General features: G+C 34.7%; 1 protein-coding gene across 2 annotated transcripts in view; it reads left to right on the plus strand.

Moving 5' to 3' along the window:
• Positions 1-15,834, plus strand: part of ck (unconventional myosin-VIIa ck) — a 526,896-nt gene that overhangs the window by 214,841 nt on the left and 296,221 nt on the right. For both annotated transcript variants that reach the window (XM_090413984.1, XM_090413985.1), the window contains exons 14-15: positions 22-128; positions 9,279-9,416. In XM_090413984.1, coding sequence (XP_090270110.1) covers positions 22-128; positions 9,279-9,416 — 245 coding nt within the window. The remainder of the gene's footprint in view (positions 1-21; positions 129-9,278; positions 9,417-15,834) is intronic.

The raw sequence follows: 15,834 nt of genomic DNA on the forward strand, positions 1-15,834 counted from the left end.
AGTATATTATACTTGTTTCAGGATTTCTTGAGAAGAACCGAGACACATTTAGTGCCGATCTCATCCAGTTAGTTCAAGTCAGCAATAATAAATTTTTGCAGAATCTCTTTATTCAGGAAATAGGAATGGTAAGTATGGTGATTTATTAGAGGTGTAGATGTTTAAATTAAATTTTTGAAATTAAACACTTAATTTACATGGGTTGTGATAGTATAGTCATTACTATTACAACCTTGGTACCTGTTCTGTGCATATTACAAAAACTGTAAAATAATTTTACTTTATTATGATCACCACCCTGAATATTGGAGCCTGAAGTGACTTGAATAAAGTTCCATATTGGTCTCTCATAAGGTTTCTGGAGTATTTAACTCTTATCCCAGCTACAGTACTAATGTATGATGGGTCTACAACCTTTTACAGGTAAAAGTAATAAGGTTAAAATATGAACAACTGAGTTGGCTACTTTGTGGAAGAGCTCTGAAATATTTCATAAGTCTGTAGGTTAACAGTTTGATTGTACAAAGATTTCTTGTTTTTTGTGTGTGAATGGAAGAGCAGAGTGAATAGTTAAAATCGGCTACTAAAGCAATGACCTTAACTTGATTGTGTAAACAAAAGTAGGGTGATTGTTATAGGTACTTTAAATTATTGGAATGAAGAGATAGCATCTAGCAAGCAAGGGAAATTAATATTTTGAGTTTTAAGAGAGGATATTACTATGTTAAGCAGTATGCAACAGAGAGCATGTTAGGATTAGGATTTGATGAGATTCAATATATCATTCATCCAAGAGTCTTGGATGAATGAGGTATCGAATCTGTCTCCAGTTAGTGAAGGGATTTTAAGGTAATCACTTGAGTAGTGACCAGCCATATAAGAGAGTTTCTGTTAGAAGGATATATATATGTTGAACTACAAGCTAGATTATTGAAAATTTAGAGCACAGCTTGCATCAATAATATGGAATAACAAATTATGTCAAAAGAATGTCAGTGCTGTTTGGGCACTGGTCAAGAAATATATTAACAGCTGCAATTTTTAAATATATTTCAAAGGTTGGGAAGTTAAATGGATAAGTGTGAAATGGATGAATGGTGAGATTAATAGGCATCATGGAAGAGAAAAGAATCATTTTTTCTATCACCCTCACTCATGTTCATATCTTTCATGCTTGCTTCCTTACCATTCTTCATTCCTTCTACTGTTCCACCATCTTTTGCTTTTTTCTATCTTACTACTCGCTGCTTTGTCATTCATCACTTGTTTACCACATTTGCTGTTCCTGACTTTTGCTATGCTTGTATCGTTTATTTTCATGCCATCATTGATTGCTTCTTTCACCAGAATCATTTGCTTGCTTTTTCATAACTTTCTTAGCATCCACTTAGTTCTCTTTCACAGTACTGTATCTGTCTCTTCTCTCCCAAACGAGTACTCATTCTTGTTACATTCTTGCTACTATCACCCTCAGTCACCAATATGTTACCACCCACTAATTGTGCATTCGAGTCACATCATACACACTCTCCTTCCATTCACTTCAGTGATCCATAACTTATCCATATAATGCAACAAATACATGTAACATGCCTCATGTTCCATATAATGACTGAAATCGAAATTTAACACATGCATAGACAAAGCCACTGCCATCATGCTTTCATGTACCTTGCCCTAAATTTAAAGATTTTATAAGCAAACTGAAACAAACATGCCTTCACCTACAAATACTGCAAGTACACAACTTCTACAGCAACTATCACATGTAAACACATAAAAATTCAGAGTTAATTAGCCAACAGAACTTATCTGAACTCAAAAGTGTTTCTGGCACAAGTCTTCTTTGAAAGTACTACCTGATATCACTGTTGCTCACTTATTGCTTATTGAAGAACATTCTCATTTTCCTTTTACCCTCTTTTACCTTGCGGTGTCGAGGATTTATTAATCATCTGTACATTGAAGAACACTAACAAGCAAAATGAGAAAGTTTTTTTTTTCCTTCTTTATAATGCTTTGATATGGCAATATCTGGGTTTGAAAACTCTACAAATAAATATATTTTTCCTCCATTACTCTATAATAATTTTATCATTATGTTGTCTGCTTATGTTTTAATATTTAGATCAATTTGGGTTACTGTGTACAGATTTGACTGATTTGGTTGTTCTGATCTTGGGGATAAGAAAGTTCTGGAGAGGATCCAGAGACAAGTGACTGAGTAGTCTGTTAATTCTTTCTCTGAGAATAGACTGGGTTTGTGGGTTGGAAAAGTTGGTTTATAGATATTATCTCTTAAAATTGAGTAAGACTGAGTTATCAATGATGTCATGACTAGATTTTTCACTTAAAGGTGGCAAATAAGTGAAGCTGATTACCAGTGTTTATTGTGAGTGGTGCTTTGTTAGTGAATGAGTTCAAGTAGAGGTATGGTGAGTCTCATAATAAATTTAATAGAATGAATGCTGTTAGATTATGATCTCACAAGAAAAAAAAAATTAAAAAAGGCTTCTAAAAATATCTCTTGGCTTCTTGAATGGTGGTTTGAAAGCTCAAACTCACCCCCCCCCCCCAGATATACGGATTGCCTAAAATTCATAATCCTCAATTATCCTTTCTGTTCTGTAGCAAATGCTACTGACTCCCCATCCTTTAAATTAGCCAAACAGTTAGTTAAATATTTATTGGTCACACTTTATCTTATACAAAAAAATTCCACTCATTTCAAATCTTTAATCCAAAATTTAGTTTTAAACAATGATGATACCATTGTCAACATTTACATCACCTCTTTATTTACAAATATCTCCCTTTCTGACACTTTAAATTTACTGCAAAATTCTTTCTGACATAACTGATCTCTTCAATCCCTATATGAGTCTTTGACTCCATGAGATCTTGGGGTAATAATAAAAATAATAATTTACTTCCACGGATTCTCCCCTTTTTCCCTCCTCTGGCCAATTTCTGTATAGAGCATTTTGAAAAGCATGCTGTTGATATTGCCATTATCAAACCTATTTGGCTAAGATATATTGATTATGTGTCTGAATCATGTTTGGCCACATGATTCAGACACATTAGACTTGTTCCTCCTCCAACTCAGCAGCCAGCGCCTGAAAATGCAATTTACTATAGAAAAAGAAAATAACGATAGTCTGCATTTTTTAGATGTTGACAAAAACCTTGTCAACAGAGCCTCCTTCACTAAAGTTGCAATGCCAAAAAAGATCAACAAATTATCTGATCCTCACATTCATCTCAGTGTAGACTTATAGTAATGCTATTACTATTCCCTATATCCAGGGCACCTCAGAAAAAATAGCCAGAACTTTAAAGAAATATAATATCTGCACTGCTTTCACACCTCATTTCAAGCTGGCTTCTCTTCTCTGCATATCCTCCCTTTCCTTCTCTGTTCCAGGTATTTATAAGTTGTTAATTTAATTTTTTCAGTTTTTTTTTGTTCTTGCAACTTATCAGATTATAGTCAAACTGGAAGATTTGCCAACATCTGCTTTGGTGAACACAAGAAATACATCTGCTGCCACAGCTGTGGTTATCAGGTCTAGCTGACCATGCCTTGGACACCTTGCAGGAAGGTACCTAATGGCAAGCTCATTCCATTGCCATCAACAAAAATTAGGTATTATCAGAACCTTAAAAAAAATAGAGCTTTAAGTATAACTTAAAAATGATGAAATTTAAAGGGGGGGGAACTCTTCAAATCCTGTTTAATCAGTTCTTCCAAAATGGCTACTCAAAAAAGGTAAGAAACTTATTTTCTGATGAATTATTCCATGATAACCCAGAAATTAATTACAAAAGCTCAGTATTCATACCACATGTTGGCAATGCATCAAGAAAAATATCCTTCATGGCCTTCAAACCAGTTAACACCTTATGAAGTTTTCTATGTTCCCTTGAAGACAAAGTTTCATTCTATAAACATCCTGGAGTATACAAGATTCCATATTCTTGTCAAAAGATGTACATAGATCAAACTGAGAGGTTTCAAAATCTGTAAAAACAACACATAAGCAATATTGAAAACAAAAGGGAAGAAAAAAGCTACTCGCAGTGCATATCCTTAAAGAACATCTCATGGTAAATTGACAGGCATTCTCTATGCCTTACTTAGAAGAGAATTACTTCAGCAGATTGTTTGATGAGTTTTCCAAGGTCATTTGCTCCAAAGGTACACTAAATACAAACTAAGGACTGATCCTTCATGACATTTGGAAATCATTAATTAATATTTAAAATAAAGAGCCAAGAGGCTTCAATTCGGCGACGTAAAATGATTTAAATTAAGGGGATATTAAATCCCACATTATTTCAAAGCCGAATAAGAAACTCAAAGATAGAAATCTGATCTAAGAGTTTCATGCCGAATATAGAAACTATATAAAGTTCGACAGGTCCAAGCATAAGCCAACACCTGGTAGTGCAATGCTAGGGCAACTCGTTGGAAAGGTGGGGCAAGCTCTGATCACTATTCTTGGTATTTACCCATAATGTAAAACAACAGCTCCTAGGAGATGTATTACTGTTCTACATTATGAGAGAAGGTCACTACCCAGATCGGTTTCAACCTTTTTTGAAGTTTTATCAGTGAGTAGGATGAGTAGGATCCTACTCACTGATGAGACCTCAAAAATGGTTATTCATAAAATAGTAATACATCTCCTATGAGCTGTTGTTTTACATTATGGGTAAATACCAAGAATAGTGATCGGAGCTTGCCCCACCTTTGCAACGAGTTGCCCTGGCATTGCACTACCAGGTATTGGCTTACACTTGGACTCGCTGAACTTTATATATATATATTTATATAGTTTCTATATTCGGCATGAAACTCTTAGATCAGATTTCTATCTTTGAGTTTCTTATTCAGCTTTGAAATAATGTAGGATTTAATATCCCCCTTAAGTTAAATAATTAATTAATATGTGTAGTATTCAACTTCTTTGCTAGCAGTCAATATTATTATTATTATTATTATTATTACGGGTATCTCCATGGAGTCAGTAGACTCATCGCGGGAGACCCAAACTAGCAAAACAATATCTGTCATATCTCTTCTTGAATTCATTTACAGACGAAGAGCTCACAACTGAGTCAGGCAATGAATTCCACTCATTCACCACCCTCCAGGCAAAAAACCTTGTTCTGACACCTTTGTTAACCACACTCTTCTTTAATTTCCAGAGATGACCTCTTGTTCTTCCATCACTTTCACACAGCTGAAACATTTCCCCTGCATCAATCCTATAAAAACCTTTTAGTAATTTGAATGTTTCTATCATATCCCCTCTTCTTCGCCTATCAACCAATCTCTGCAATCCACAAGCTCTCAATCTATCAATGTAGGGAGCATTTTTTATATCACTCACCAACTTGGTCACTCTTCTCTGAACCCTCTCCACAGCCTCCTCATCTCCAAGGAATCCAGGTGACCAGACCTGAGCACAGTAATCCAAATGTGGAAGTATCAATGCTTTATAAAGGGGAATAATAACCTCTTTATCTCTGGATGTCAGTGTGTTCCTCAACAACCAAGTAATCCTATGTGCAATCTTGGACACCTTAGCAATGTGTCCTCTGAACTTCATCTCCCTATCTACCAATACCCCTAAGTCCCTAGCCTCATCAATCTCTTGGAGTACCTTTCCATCGATGTAGTACACAGCTGGTAATCTTTTAATCCCAAAATGCATGACTTTACACTTTTCCACATTGAACTGACATCCATTTTCTTTTGCCCATTTTACCAGCTTATTTAAATCCTCCTGCAAACTTTCAACATCAGCTTGATTTTTTATTGCACTACACAACTTTGCATCATCAGCAAACAACTGAATATCTCCCTTTAAGCCGTTTCCTATATCATTTATATACAAATTAAACAACATTGGCCCAAACACAGAGCCCCAATACAGAGTTTACACAACAGTGTAGAGACTGCATGTAACATGTCTCATAATACACTTGATTAAACTATCATTCCAGTCTTTTCAATTTATAGAAAATATGGCTGTTGGGAAACGTTTAGTCTTTTGTCAGTTTTTTACTTATGTTTTTTACTAATGTTAATAAAAAAATATCTGAGTTAAAACCTGGTTTATTGTTTAGAGTAAAATGTTCATCCAGCATCTTAAGGTCTTTTATCACTGCATTTATCTACCTTGCTAGACAGGTCTTTTCTTGTCAGTTTCCAATTGTATCCCTGAAGATGCCGATAGCAAAAATCGGTGAAACTAGTAGGACGAAAAATTAAAACTCACTTGATCTGCTTTCCAAAAATATGGCAAACCATTCAGTTCTCTTACTTGTAAATGATAGATTGTAAGGTCTTTGAAAGAGGTTTCATAGTTTTTCATTATGTCTTTGTTTACACAGTTCATTATACTGATTGCAAGAGAATCCTAAAATGTTTTTCAATACTTTTTCTTTCAAACATAATAAATATTCTATTATTTCCCTTTGTTATTTACCATGTTTTACAACTGTAAGTTAATGCTGAGCAGATAACTTAAACACAGTTTTTTCTTTGGATTTTTTTGATAATATTCTGGATTAAGAGTTGTAAGATTGCAAAATATCCATGATTGGCATTCTCAGCTCACTCTGTCTCCTTTCTCTGAATGCACAATATCATAGCTATTAATATAGACACCTAGATATTTAAAATGATCCACTTTCTCAAAAATATAACTGTCAGTGGCCAAGTTGGATGGATCAAGACTGGTCCTCAAAATGCATATATTAGCCTTTTCCACATTTATGATGAGGTTTATAGCCTTATTTGTTGCAATTAAATTATTGTAGTTTGTACAGCATTTTGATAAGAGTCTCCAAAGATAACATCATCGCCATAAGTCAGTAGGTTGTTCTTTCCATTCATTTTGCCTTGTTAGTCTCTAATGACTTTTATATAGTGCTAGGTTGAAAAAGAGACCAGTGAGAGAGCATTGCTTTAGCAGACTTTGATTTTACTTCAAAACGTTATGAATATTTCTTTAGGAAGTGTACCTTGCAGAGAATGTGCTAATTACATAGTTGTATAATATTCATATACTTTTGTATTATTCTAAAAAGATTTCATTATATTTCATAGTGTTTCAATATACTCTCATATGCTTATTTGGAGTTCACAAATACTAGATGAAATTTTTTATCAAATTCATAATCTTTTCTAGCAGTTGTGACCAGTCATCAACTTTCCTTTGCATAATAACTGTCATACCCTTCATATCATTTGAAAGTAATTGAATATCTCCCTACAATCCAGTACCAGTGAGAAAGTATCGTTTGACATAAAGGTTGAAGTGTAATGATCCCTGTACTAAGTCCTTTTTTACTATTTCTACTCTCTCTCTCTGATACTGTTCTCCTATACACAACTCTTTGATATCTATCAGATAACTAATTTCCAATCAAGTCTTTTAGCTTGATATCTAAACTCATACATTGCAATATCAGTTATCAGTTTTGTTGATAATTGAAGGCAATTGATGTCAAGTCATTAGCCTCCATACAGAAGTAGCCCAAGCATGAAGATATTTCATCCATTGGATAAAGGATTAAACCAAGGATATAATTTCTTGACATCTTTAATTTATTCAGTTATTCAATAATTTTGTCTGTAACTGGTGTCTGTCTTTTTGTTATAATTACCTAGGTTATAATTCCACATAAATTATTACTTCTGCTTGCTTCTTCATCTTCCCTCAACACTGAGTGGAGGGAATTCAAACTCTTCATTCTTGTGTTCCACCACATGCTTTCTAAGATATTTTTCCCATAGAAATTTCAGTTATATTAGTGTGTGCCATTTCCTCTGTTCCAATTTTTATTAAAATCTCCCATAATGATCAGTTTCTTTACTATCAAGCTGATTTCTCTAAACAGTTTGTTTATCAAACTGTTTTCCTTTATCTAGACCAACAACTCACTAAATAACGTCTTGTATAACCTGTACCTCTAAGCAGCTATTAGTACCATTTTCCTCCCAATTCTCTGTCCCAGAGGACATTAATTCATTACTTAACATAAGTAACTCCCCCCCCCCATAAGTAACACTCCCACTTCTAGGGAAGATAAACAGATAAGATTTCTTGTCCAAGAAAGGCCAGCCAACATCTTCTGTGTATTCCTGAACATAACACTTGATGCTTTACAAAATGAAATAAGCAATCTATTTTAAAATATATATACGGTCATACCCCGACTTACACAAATCCGGAGTTATGAGGTTTCTTATATGTACGTATTCCCGTCCAGCTTCACGCCTCACCACTAGTCATATCTTTCTGGCGACGGCCGCATTTGCCAGTGTTGCACTTGCTGTGAACAAGCACTGATGTGTTTCATGTGGTCCCTATTCATACACGATTTTTATAGTCTACAAACCTTGCGATTGTTTAATGTTATGTTCTTGATAAAAATTTTATCACATAAAAAATAATAATGTCGTCCAAAAGAAGCAAGTCCGATTCTTCTTCAGTTAGCAAGAAAAGAAAAACATTGACTTTGGAAACAAAACTCATTATTAAGTATTTTGAAGGCAGAATGAAAATTTGTGAGCTAGCAAAGAAGTTTGATCTACAGGAATCCACACTAAGAACAATCATAAAAGAAAGGTGTACAGATTTTGGAGGACATAGATTTTAATGAGGAACGAATTGTAGCCACAAGGCAAGGAATAAAAAAATCATTAGCTTGCTATGAAGAAATTTTACGTGACAAGAAAAAGACATTATGCCGTCAGATGAATCTATTAGATTTTATGAAACCATCAACATCGAAATAACTTTCTTTTTTTTATGTACGAAAAACTTCAATTATGATTATATTTCTTAAAAAGTATAGGTGTTTTTGTAAACCTTTGGACCCAATTAACTAATATTTTGTATATTTGTATATATAAATTACATGCAAAATTATACCCCGAGTTACACGAATTCGACTTGTGCGCGCTTTGTGTTGGTCCCACCTACCGCGTAACTTTGGGGTATGACTGTATATATATATATATATATATACAAACTTTGTATATACAAAGTATTTACAATAGTTGCATACTTTCAGGAATAGTCTGTGTGCTGATACAATAATATTGTGCATGTTTACATGCCTTGAGATGAAAAGTTAAGGAAGTCTTAGCATTGAAATGTTTCATATATCTCTTACACTGTAGACTGTAATTTGTTTATTTTTATGTTTGTGTTATCTTAAAGGACCATTATGCTAATTATTATTTATTAATTAAGGGTACAGATACCAGAAAGAAAACACCAACTCTTAGTGCACAGTTCAAAAGATCTCTGGATTCTTTAATGCGCACTCTTAGTCAATGCCATCCATTTTTTATCAGATGCATTAAGCCAAATGAATATAAAAAACCTATGGTAAGAGTTTCTTACTCTCTTAGTTTAAATTAATTACTAAAATTAAATTATTATTATTATTATTATTATTATTTTGAATTTTTGAGTTAAGAATGAACACAACAAGCCTACTGATGTGTTAACTTTGAGCTCTTTTAAAAAAAAAAAAAAAAGAAAAAGAAAAACCATTTAATCATAATTGTGTACTGTTTGCATTTTTGTTGATTCTGCCTTTATGTTAGCATTTTATGTTTTGGACATTTATGTGGTATATGCAAGTATTTTATGCTTGCAAATCCCACATTATTCTTAATATATGACTTAAAAGATAACTATTATTATTAACGCAAGAACTTCATGGAGTTAAAAGACTCATTGCAGGAGATAGGCACTGTCATACACAAAGCTCATCAAATTGTGCTTTAAACTGATTCAGCATGTCTGCATTCACTGCACTCTCATGCACTGTATTCCACACTCTCCATATACATGTTCGAAGGATGGCTTACCCCCCCCCCCCCTTCCATTCTATGAAAAATGTCTTCCACATTAACCTGGTAACAACTCCTGACCAACTGATATGTCTCAATTATATCTCCTCTCTTCCTCATGCTATTCATGAGGCTTTGCAAATTGCATTCCCTCAATCTGTCTTCATACTCGCATTCGAAAGACTAGTTACTACCTTACTCAATTTTTTCTGGATTCTTTCTGACATATCCTCATCATTATCATGAAAACTAGATGACCAAATCTGCACAATAATCCATATGAGACATAATCTCTTGTTATATTTGCGTGGTTCCTTATATTCTATCTTAAATCCTTGTCATACTAACTAAGCCTGAAATCTCTAACTTATCTCTCTTGGGCTGCTTCTCTATTCGGAACTCTGACAAAATTTATTTATTTTAGCTGTGCCAGCCAGAGTCCTAGTACAGAAGAATTCTTGCACAAAGAAACTTTCCCAGAGTTTAAGTATTACCTAATCTTATTAAAGTATTAAGTGCCTATAGAAACTTCAACATTGCAGTCATGGCCTAAACTTTCTTTAATTTCCCCTTATTCATAGGTTCGAACTTTAGTGAGTGGTAATTTCAATCTCATGCTCAGACAAACTCAGACTTACATAGAAAAAACATGTTTATTAATTATCAAAATTTCATACAATAAACTTTTACATATCAAGATATGTCATATCAGAATTCTAATTCATTAGCTGAGCTATAAGGAACACATTAATTGTCAAAATACTCTAATTTTACATCTATAGATTAAGTAAGCACATATTTATCATGAAACAGTAATTCAGAATTCTAAGTAAAACTTGCTAACAAAGGTCAATTCACATTCAACTAAGTGTTGCATACGCTCAGGCTTTCAGACTACTAGTCCAATATAATTAGATTAACGTGATACTGAGCACAAAAGTCACTTAAAAGTTCTCTTTCTTCTCAAATCAGAAATCTGTTCTTCTCTCTTTGTCCCAATACTAATCGTTACAAGAATAAGGAATTTACTGTACTTTACCAGTGTCCTGAGAGGATATCGTGCTTCTTTTCATCTGTCCTTTGTTGTCAGATGTCTTTCTGCTTTATCGAGTTGCGTCCACGTGGAGATTACGCTGATCGACGCAAATTGCCATTCCTTGCACTTTGCCGTATATACGCTCGTCTACTGGATCGATATCGTCATCTCGGCCGTCCTTTTTTGAGGAACTTATTCCGCTGTTTCGCATCGGCAAACTTTTACCGATGGCCCTAGTTGGTGTCTGTTGTCAGCTCACGTATAGCATGCCCGATGCCTTCAGCTAGCAACCGGGAAGGAGAATACTTCCAGTGCCGTTGATCGGTCCATGCTCTGCTTGTCCACACGAGAAAACCGGAACAGAAAAAACGGGGGGCTCAAACCCAAGTGAACTCGCTTTTTATTCTTCTTTTTAGCGCCCTCTTTTCGTAATGGAGGATCTCTCACTGTGCTCTCCTATTTGCCCCTATGCGATTGCATCACACTTCTGCTCCTTGAAGAGCGCTCATTTCGCCGAACGCGAGTTCAGCATGCTTTCCACGAACGCTTCCGTTGCACTGTGGCGTCATCGTAGGCAGTTAGCTAGCAACCTTTGAACCTTTGTTTGCACTTAGATTTACGTTCTTATACAGTATAATTTAGACATCAATAATTTTAACAATATAATCCTATTTTGACATACAATTTTCTCCTCAACTTTATTTCTTTCTAAGGTAATTGTAACAGGTTTTCTTTTATATTTTTCTTAATTAACCAACAGTGCAAGCATTTCTAGCTCAGAATTTTTGTTTCTTTTTAAATCTTGAATGAATGACTTTTTGTTAAAAGAGTCCCCATTCAAGATCTAACACTCTTTATACATGTCAAGGTTCTCTGCATCATTGGCATTAGCTGATGGGATGACTTCACAACTAATTTTCACAGTTGACATCATCCTTGTTCACATTGTATTCCTTCCCCATTATCTTTTTCGTAAAACTCTTTTGCTTAACAACATAGCACATTTATTTCACTCCTGCCCTTATATTCTTTGAATTCTATGGATATGGTCCAATACTGTATTGAGTGTTTTTTAATTCTTACCATGCATTGAGGATATCCTCATCTAGCAACCAGTACTATGAAACTGAACTCACTATTCTCCTCATTTGGTTATACTTTCCTTTTTAGTTTCACACACAAACTTTTGAATAGTCAGTACAGCATGATCTCTGTCACCTGCTAATAAAGAACAGTCATGTCTTTAATTGAAATCCCTTCTGACACCATAATCAGTTTTGATGCTCTTTGGCTTTTCCTGGATGTGTTAATTTCAAAAAAAAGCTGAAAGAAACTTCTCTTAGTATATACCACAAGCCCACTCATATAGGTCATTAACTACACTCATCTTTGCATCATATATATCACAAAAACTAGGTATTGTACATATGCTCAAAAAAAGAGCAATCTCTATCACAAGAGACAGGGAAAAACTGAAGGTAGAATTAGTCTCTACTTCTTGTGTACAATGGATAGTCTAAGAAAATCATGCAAAAAATTACTGTTCTCTACTCTTGATCCACAACAAAATCCTGACATTCACTACAGAACTTCAGTTTTCATCCCTCACATTGGTATACTTTTGCTCAAGAGCACTAGTCTCCTCAAACCTCATGATATAAGAATGGCCTTCAAGCTTATTTTAACTACAAGAGGTTTACTTTGTTTGCCTGAAGACCACAACCCTCTCTACAAGCATCCTGGGGTTTATAATGTTCCATGTTCTTGTGGATTTTCTTACATAGGAGCAGGGGCACGCCGGCCATATGTGCAATGTGTGCGATGCACACAGGCACCAGGATAGTAAAGGCGCCAAAGATTTGGTATGATATTAGTGAATTTTGTTCAGCAAAATACTGCAGTCTTCATCTATGAATCTCCAACTTACTTTAGATGCATTGAATGATCTAAATCTATTTTTAAATAATTATAGGTCTGATGTATCTTTCAAAGAAATTGTAGAAAGCTCAAAATTAATTGCAGCAAAATTTGACACAGAATCTGTATTTTGTAGTAGTAGACTACTAAGGCGACGTAAAAAGACAACACAATTTGATTACGAACATGAAAATTAAAATATAGTAGATCCTAAAATTTCATTTATAGTAATTTTTTTTCTCTGCATAATTGATCAAACATTACAATCTTTGCAGGAAAGATTTACTTTATTAAAAGAACACATGAATTAATTTCAGTTTTTGTATTTGTTAAGTACTTCACAAAACAAGAATATTTATTATCTTGTTGTAAAAAGTTACGACAAAAATTAACACATGAGAATCATTCAGACATTGACGCAGACGATTTATGCGAAGAAATTTTACACTGTCAACCATTTATTTCTAATTTTAAAAACGATATATATCAGATAATTCAGTATATTTATTCAAATGACTTAATCACAGTTTATCCAAACTTTACAATTGCCCTTCAGATTCTTTAGTCATTACCAGTATCTGTAGCATCTGCGGAACGGTCCTTTTTTAAACATAAAATTATTAAAAACTATTTGCGCTCCAGTACAAGACAGACTTTCAAATCTTGCCATTATATCAATAGAGTCAGATATTTTGGATCAACTTGATATACATGATATTATTCGAGAATTTTCATTAATGAAAACTAGAAAAGTTCAATTCACTAAGGGATTTTTCTTTCTGTTTAAATATTTATTTACCTATTTCTTTACCCAATAATATTTAATATGTTCCTATTTTATATACTTGTAAGTTACTATTATTTATTTATTTTATTATTTTTTTTTTTTCAAATTATTTTTGTTGTTTTTGTACCCTTCTTATATGTTTATTGTTTTTTATACATTTTTTTGTAATTTCTGCTTTTTGTTCAATAAACTTATAATTAATATATTTTGTATTTCATTTTTACTCACTGATACATTTTTATAAAGTGATTTTTTATTGGGGGAGGGGTATAGGGGTGCTAACTAAAGTTTTGCACACAGGTGTCGGACACTACTGGCATGCCCCTGCAGAGGAGACATCTGCAGGGGCGTGCCAGTGCAGAGGAGACATCTAGAAGTTTGGAAGTTATACAGAATGAACATATTAGAGACATTAATAACAACAAAGAAGATGGCTCAGGCCTAGCTTTTCATTTCTCCCACACACGTCAGAACACTGAATGGGATAAGAACTCGATGCCTTACATAGAGGACAACTTCACTGCTCATAACATAAAAAATCTGCCATGGTTATTCATTCACAATGCGCACTCCATAGGAATCTAGGATTGATCCTGTGTTATATTTGGAAATGCTCATTAGATCTTTCCACATGTCAGACTAAATTTTCATCCAACTATCTTGCACACATTATTGAACAATAGCTAACCCATGTCCACTACCATGTTCTATGTGGTTTCTGTTTCAACTTATATTATAAAGGTTCCTACATGTTCTGCATTTTAGTAATGCTATAGTTTGTGTTAGCCTTTTATTGTATTTTTGTTCATCCTAACTCAGAAGAAGTTACAAGTATCTGTGGCCAAACTAGTTGGTTTTCATTTTTATATTATTATTATTACTCAGGCCTCCATGGAATCAAAAGACTCATCGTGGGAGGTCCTTTCTAAGAAACAAAAGTCTATCAAGACTCATCGAGGGAGGTCCCTCGATGAGTCTAGGAAACACAAAATCTATCATACCACTACTTAAATGCATCGACCGTTCTCGCTCTCACCACTCTATCAGGCAATGCATTCCATGGTTCAACTGCCCTCCATGCAAAGAAACCACTCCTCACCCTCTTTCTCACAGTTTCCTTTCGTAACTTCCAGGGATGGCCCCTTGTCATGACTCCTTCCCGCTGTTCAACTAAGCGAAAGAACTCCCCAGTGTCAACCCTGTGACCACCTCTCAACAGTTTAAAAGTCTCAATCATATCACCTCTCCTTCTTCGATCCACCAAACTCTGCAGTCCACACTCCCTCAGCTGATCCTCATAACTAACATTGTACAGTCCTTACACCATCTTTGTTATCTGTCTTTTGTTATCTGTCAAAGGCACTGTCATTTCCCTAGCACATTCTCTCAAAACTCGTCGTGAAATACCATCCAGTCGCACAGCTTTACTAGCATCCAGCGTACTCAGTATGTGGAACACACTCTCCTCCTGCACCTCTAAACCTCGAACCTACCCTATCCCTCTAGTATTCAAATTGACTCCTCCAGGATGAAATACTCTAATAAAGCGTTCATTGAACAATTCCACTATGTCCTCTGCATCAGTTCCCATTTTTATCCCACAATGTCATTCTTCCACAGTCATTTCTCCTCCTACTGGCCACATAGCTGAAAAATTCCCTAGGATTTTCCTTGGCTCTAAGGGCGAATCTTTTCTCATATTCCAGTTTTGCCTTCCTTACCATACCAGTCACTCTCCTGGCCTGTGTCTTATATTCTTCATGCATCCTCTCTTCACCTGTCTCCTTATATCTCTTCCATAGCCTCTTTTTCGCATGCAGTTCTTGTTTATTTTGTTTGTCATCCACTTTACTCCAAATTGTGTCCTGTATTCCTCTTCTTCACTCATGGAATACAGCTTACCATTGCTGCTAACAAATATTCCTTCACAATTTCTCAAGCACTAATGATATCCAGGCCTTCCAATTCCTCCCTCCAGGAAACTTCCCCAAATTGATGTCTTAGACTGTTATAATCACGTGCTTTATAATTCCACATACGTTTCCGTCTCTTTGATACTCTTGCATATCTATTCATTTTCCAAGTCAAAATTATACGGTCACTGTCTCCAACTGGTAGGAGAAATGTCATCTCATTATTATCAACTCATCTGATGCTATAACCAAATCCAAAACTCTTGAACCTCTTGTTCCCTCTGTTACATGTTGC

This window comes from Typopeltis vanoorti, chromosome 24, assembly GCF_054136105.1.
Source record: "Typopeltis vanoorti isolate ZY-2024b chromosome 24, IOZ_Tvanoo_1.0, whole genome shotgun sequence".
Classification (NCBI taxonomy): Eukaryota; Metazoa; Arthropoda; class Arachnida; order Uropygi; family Thelyphonidae; genus Typopeltis; species Typopeltis vanoorti.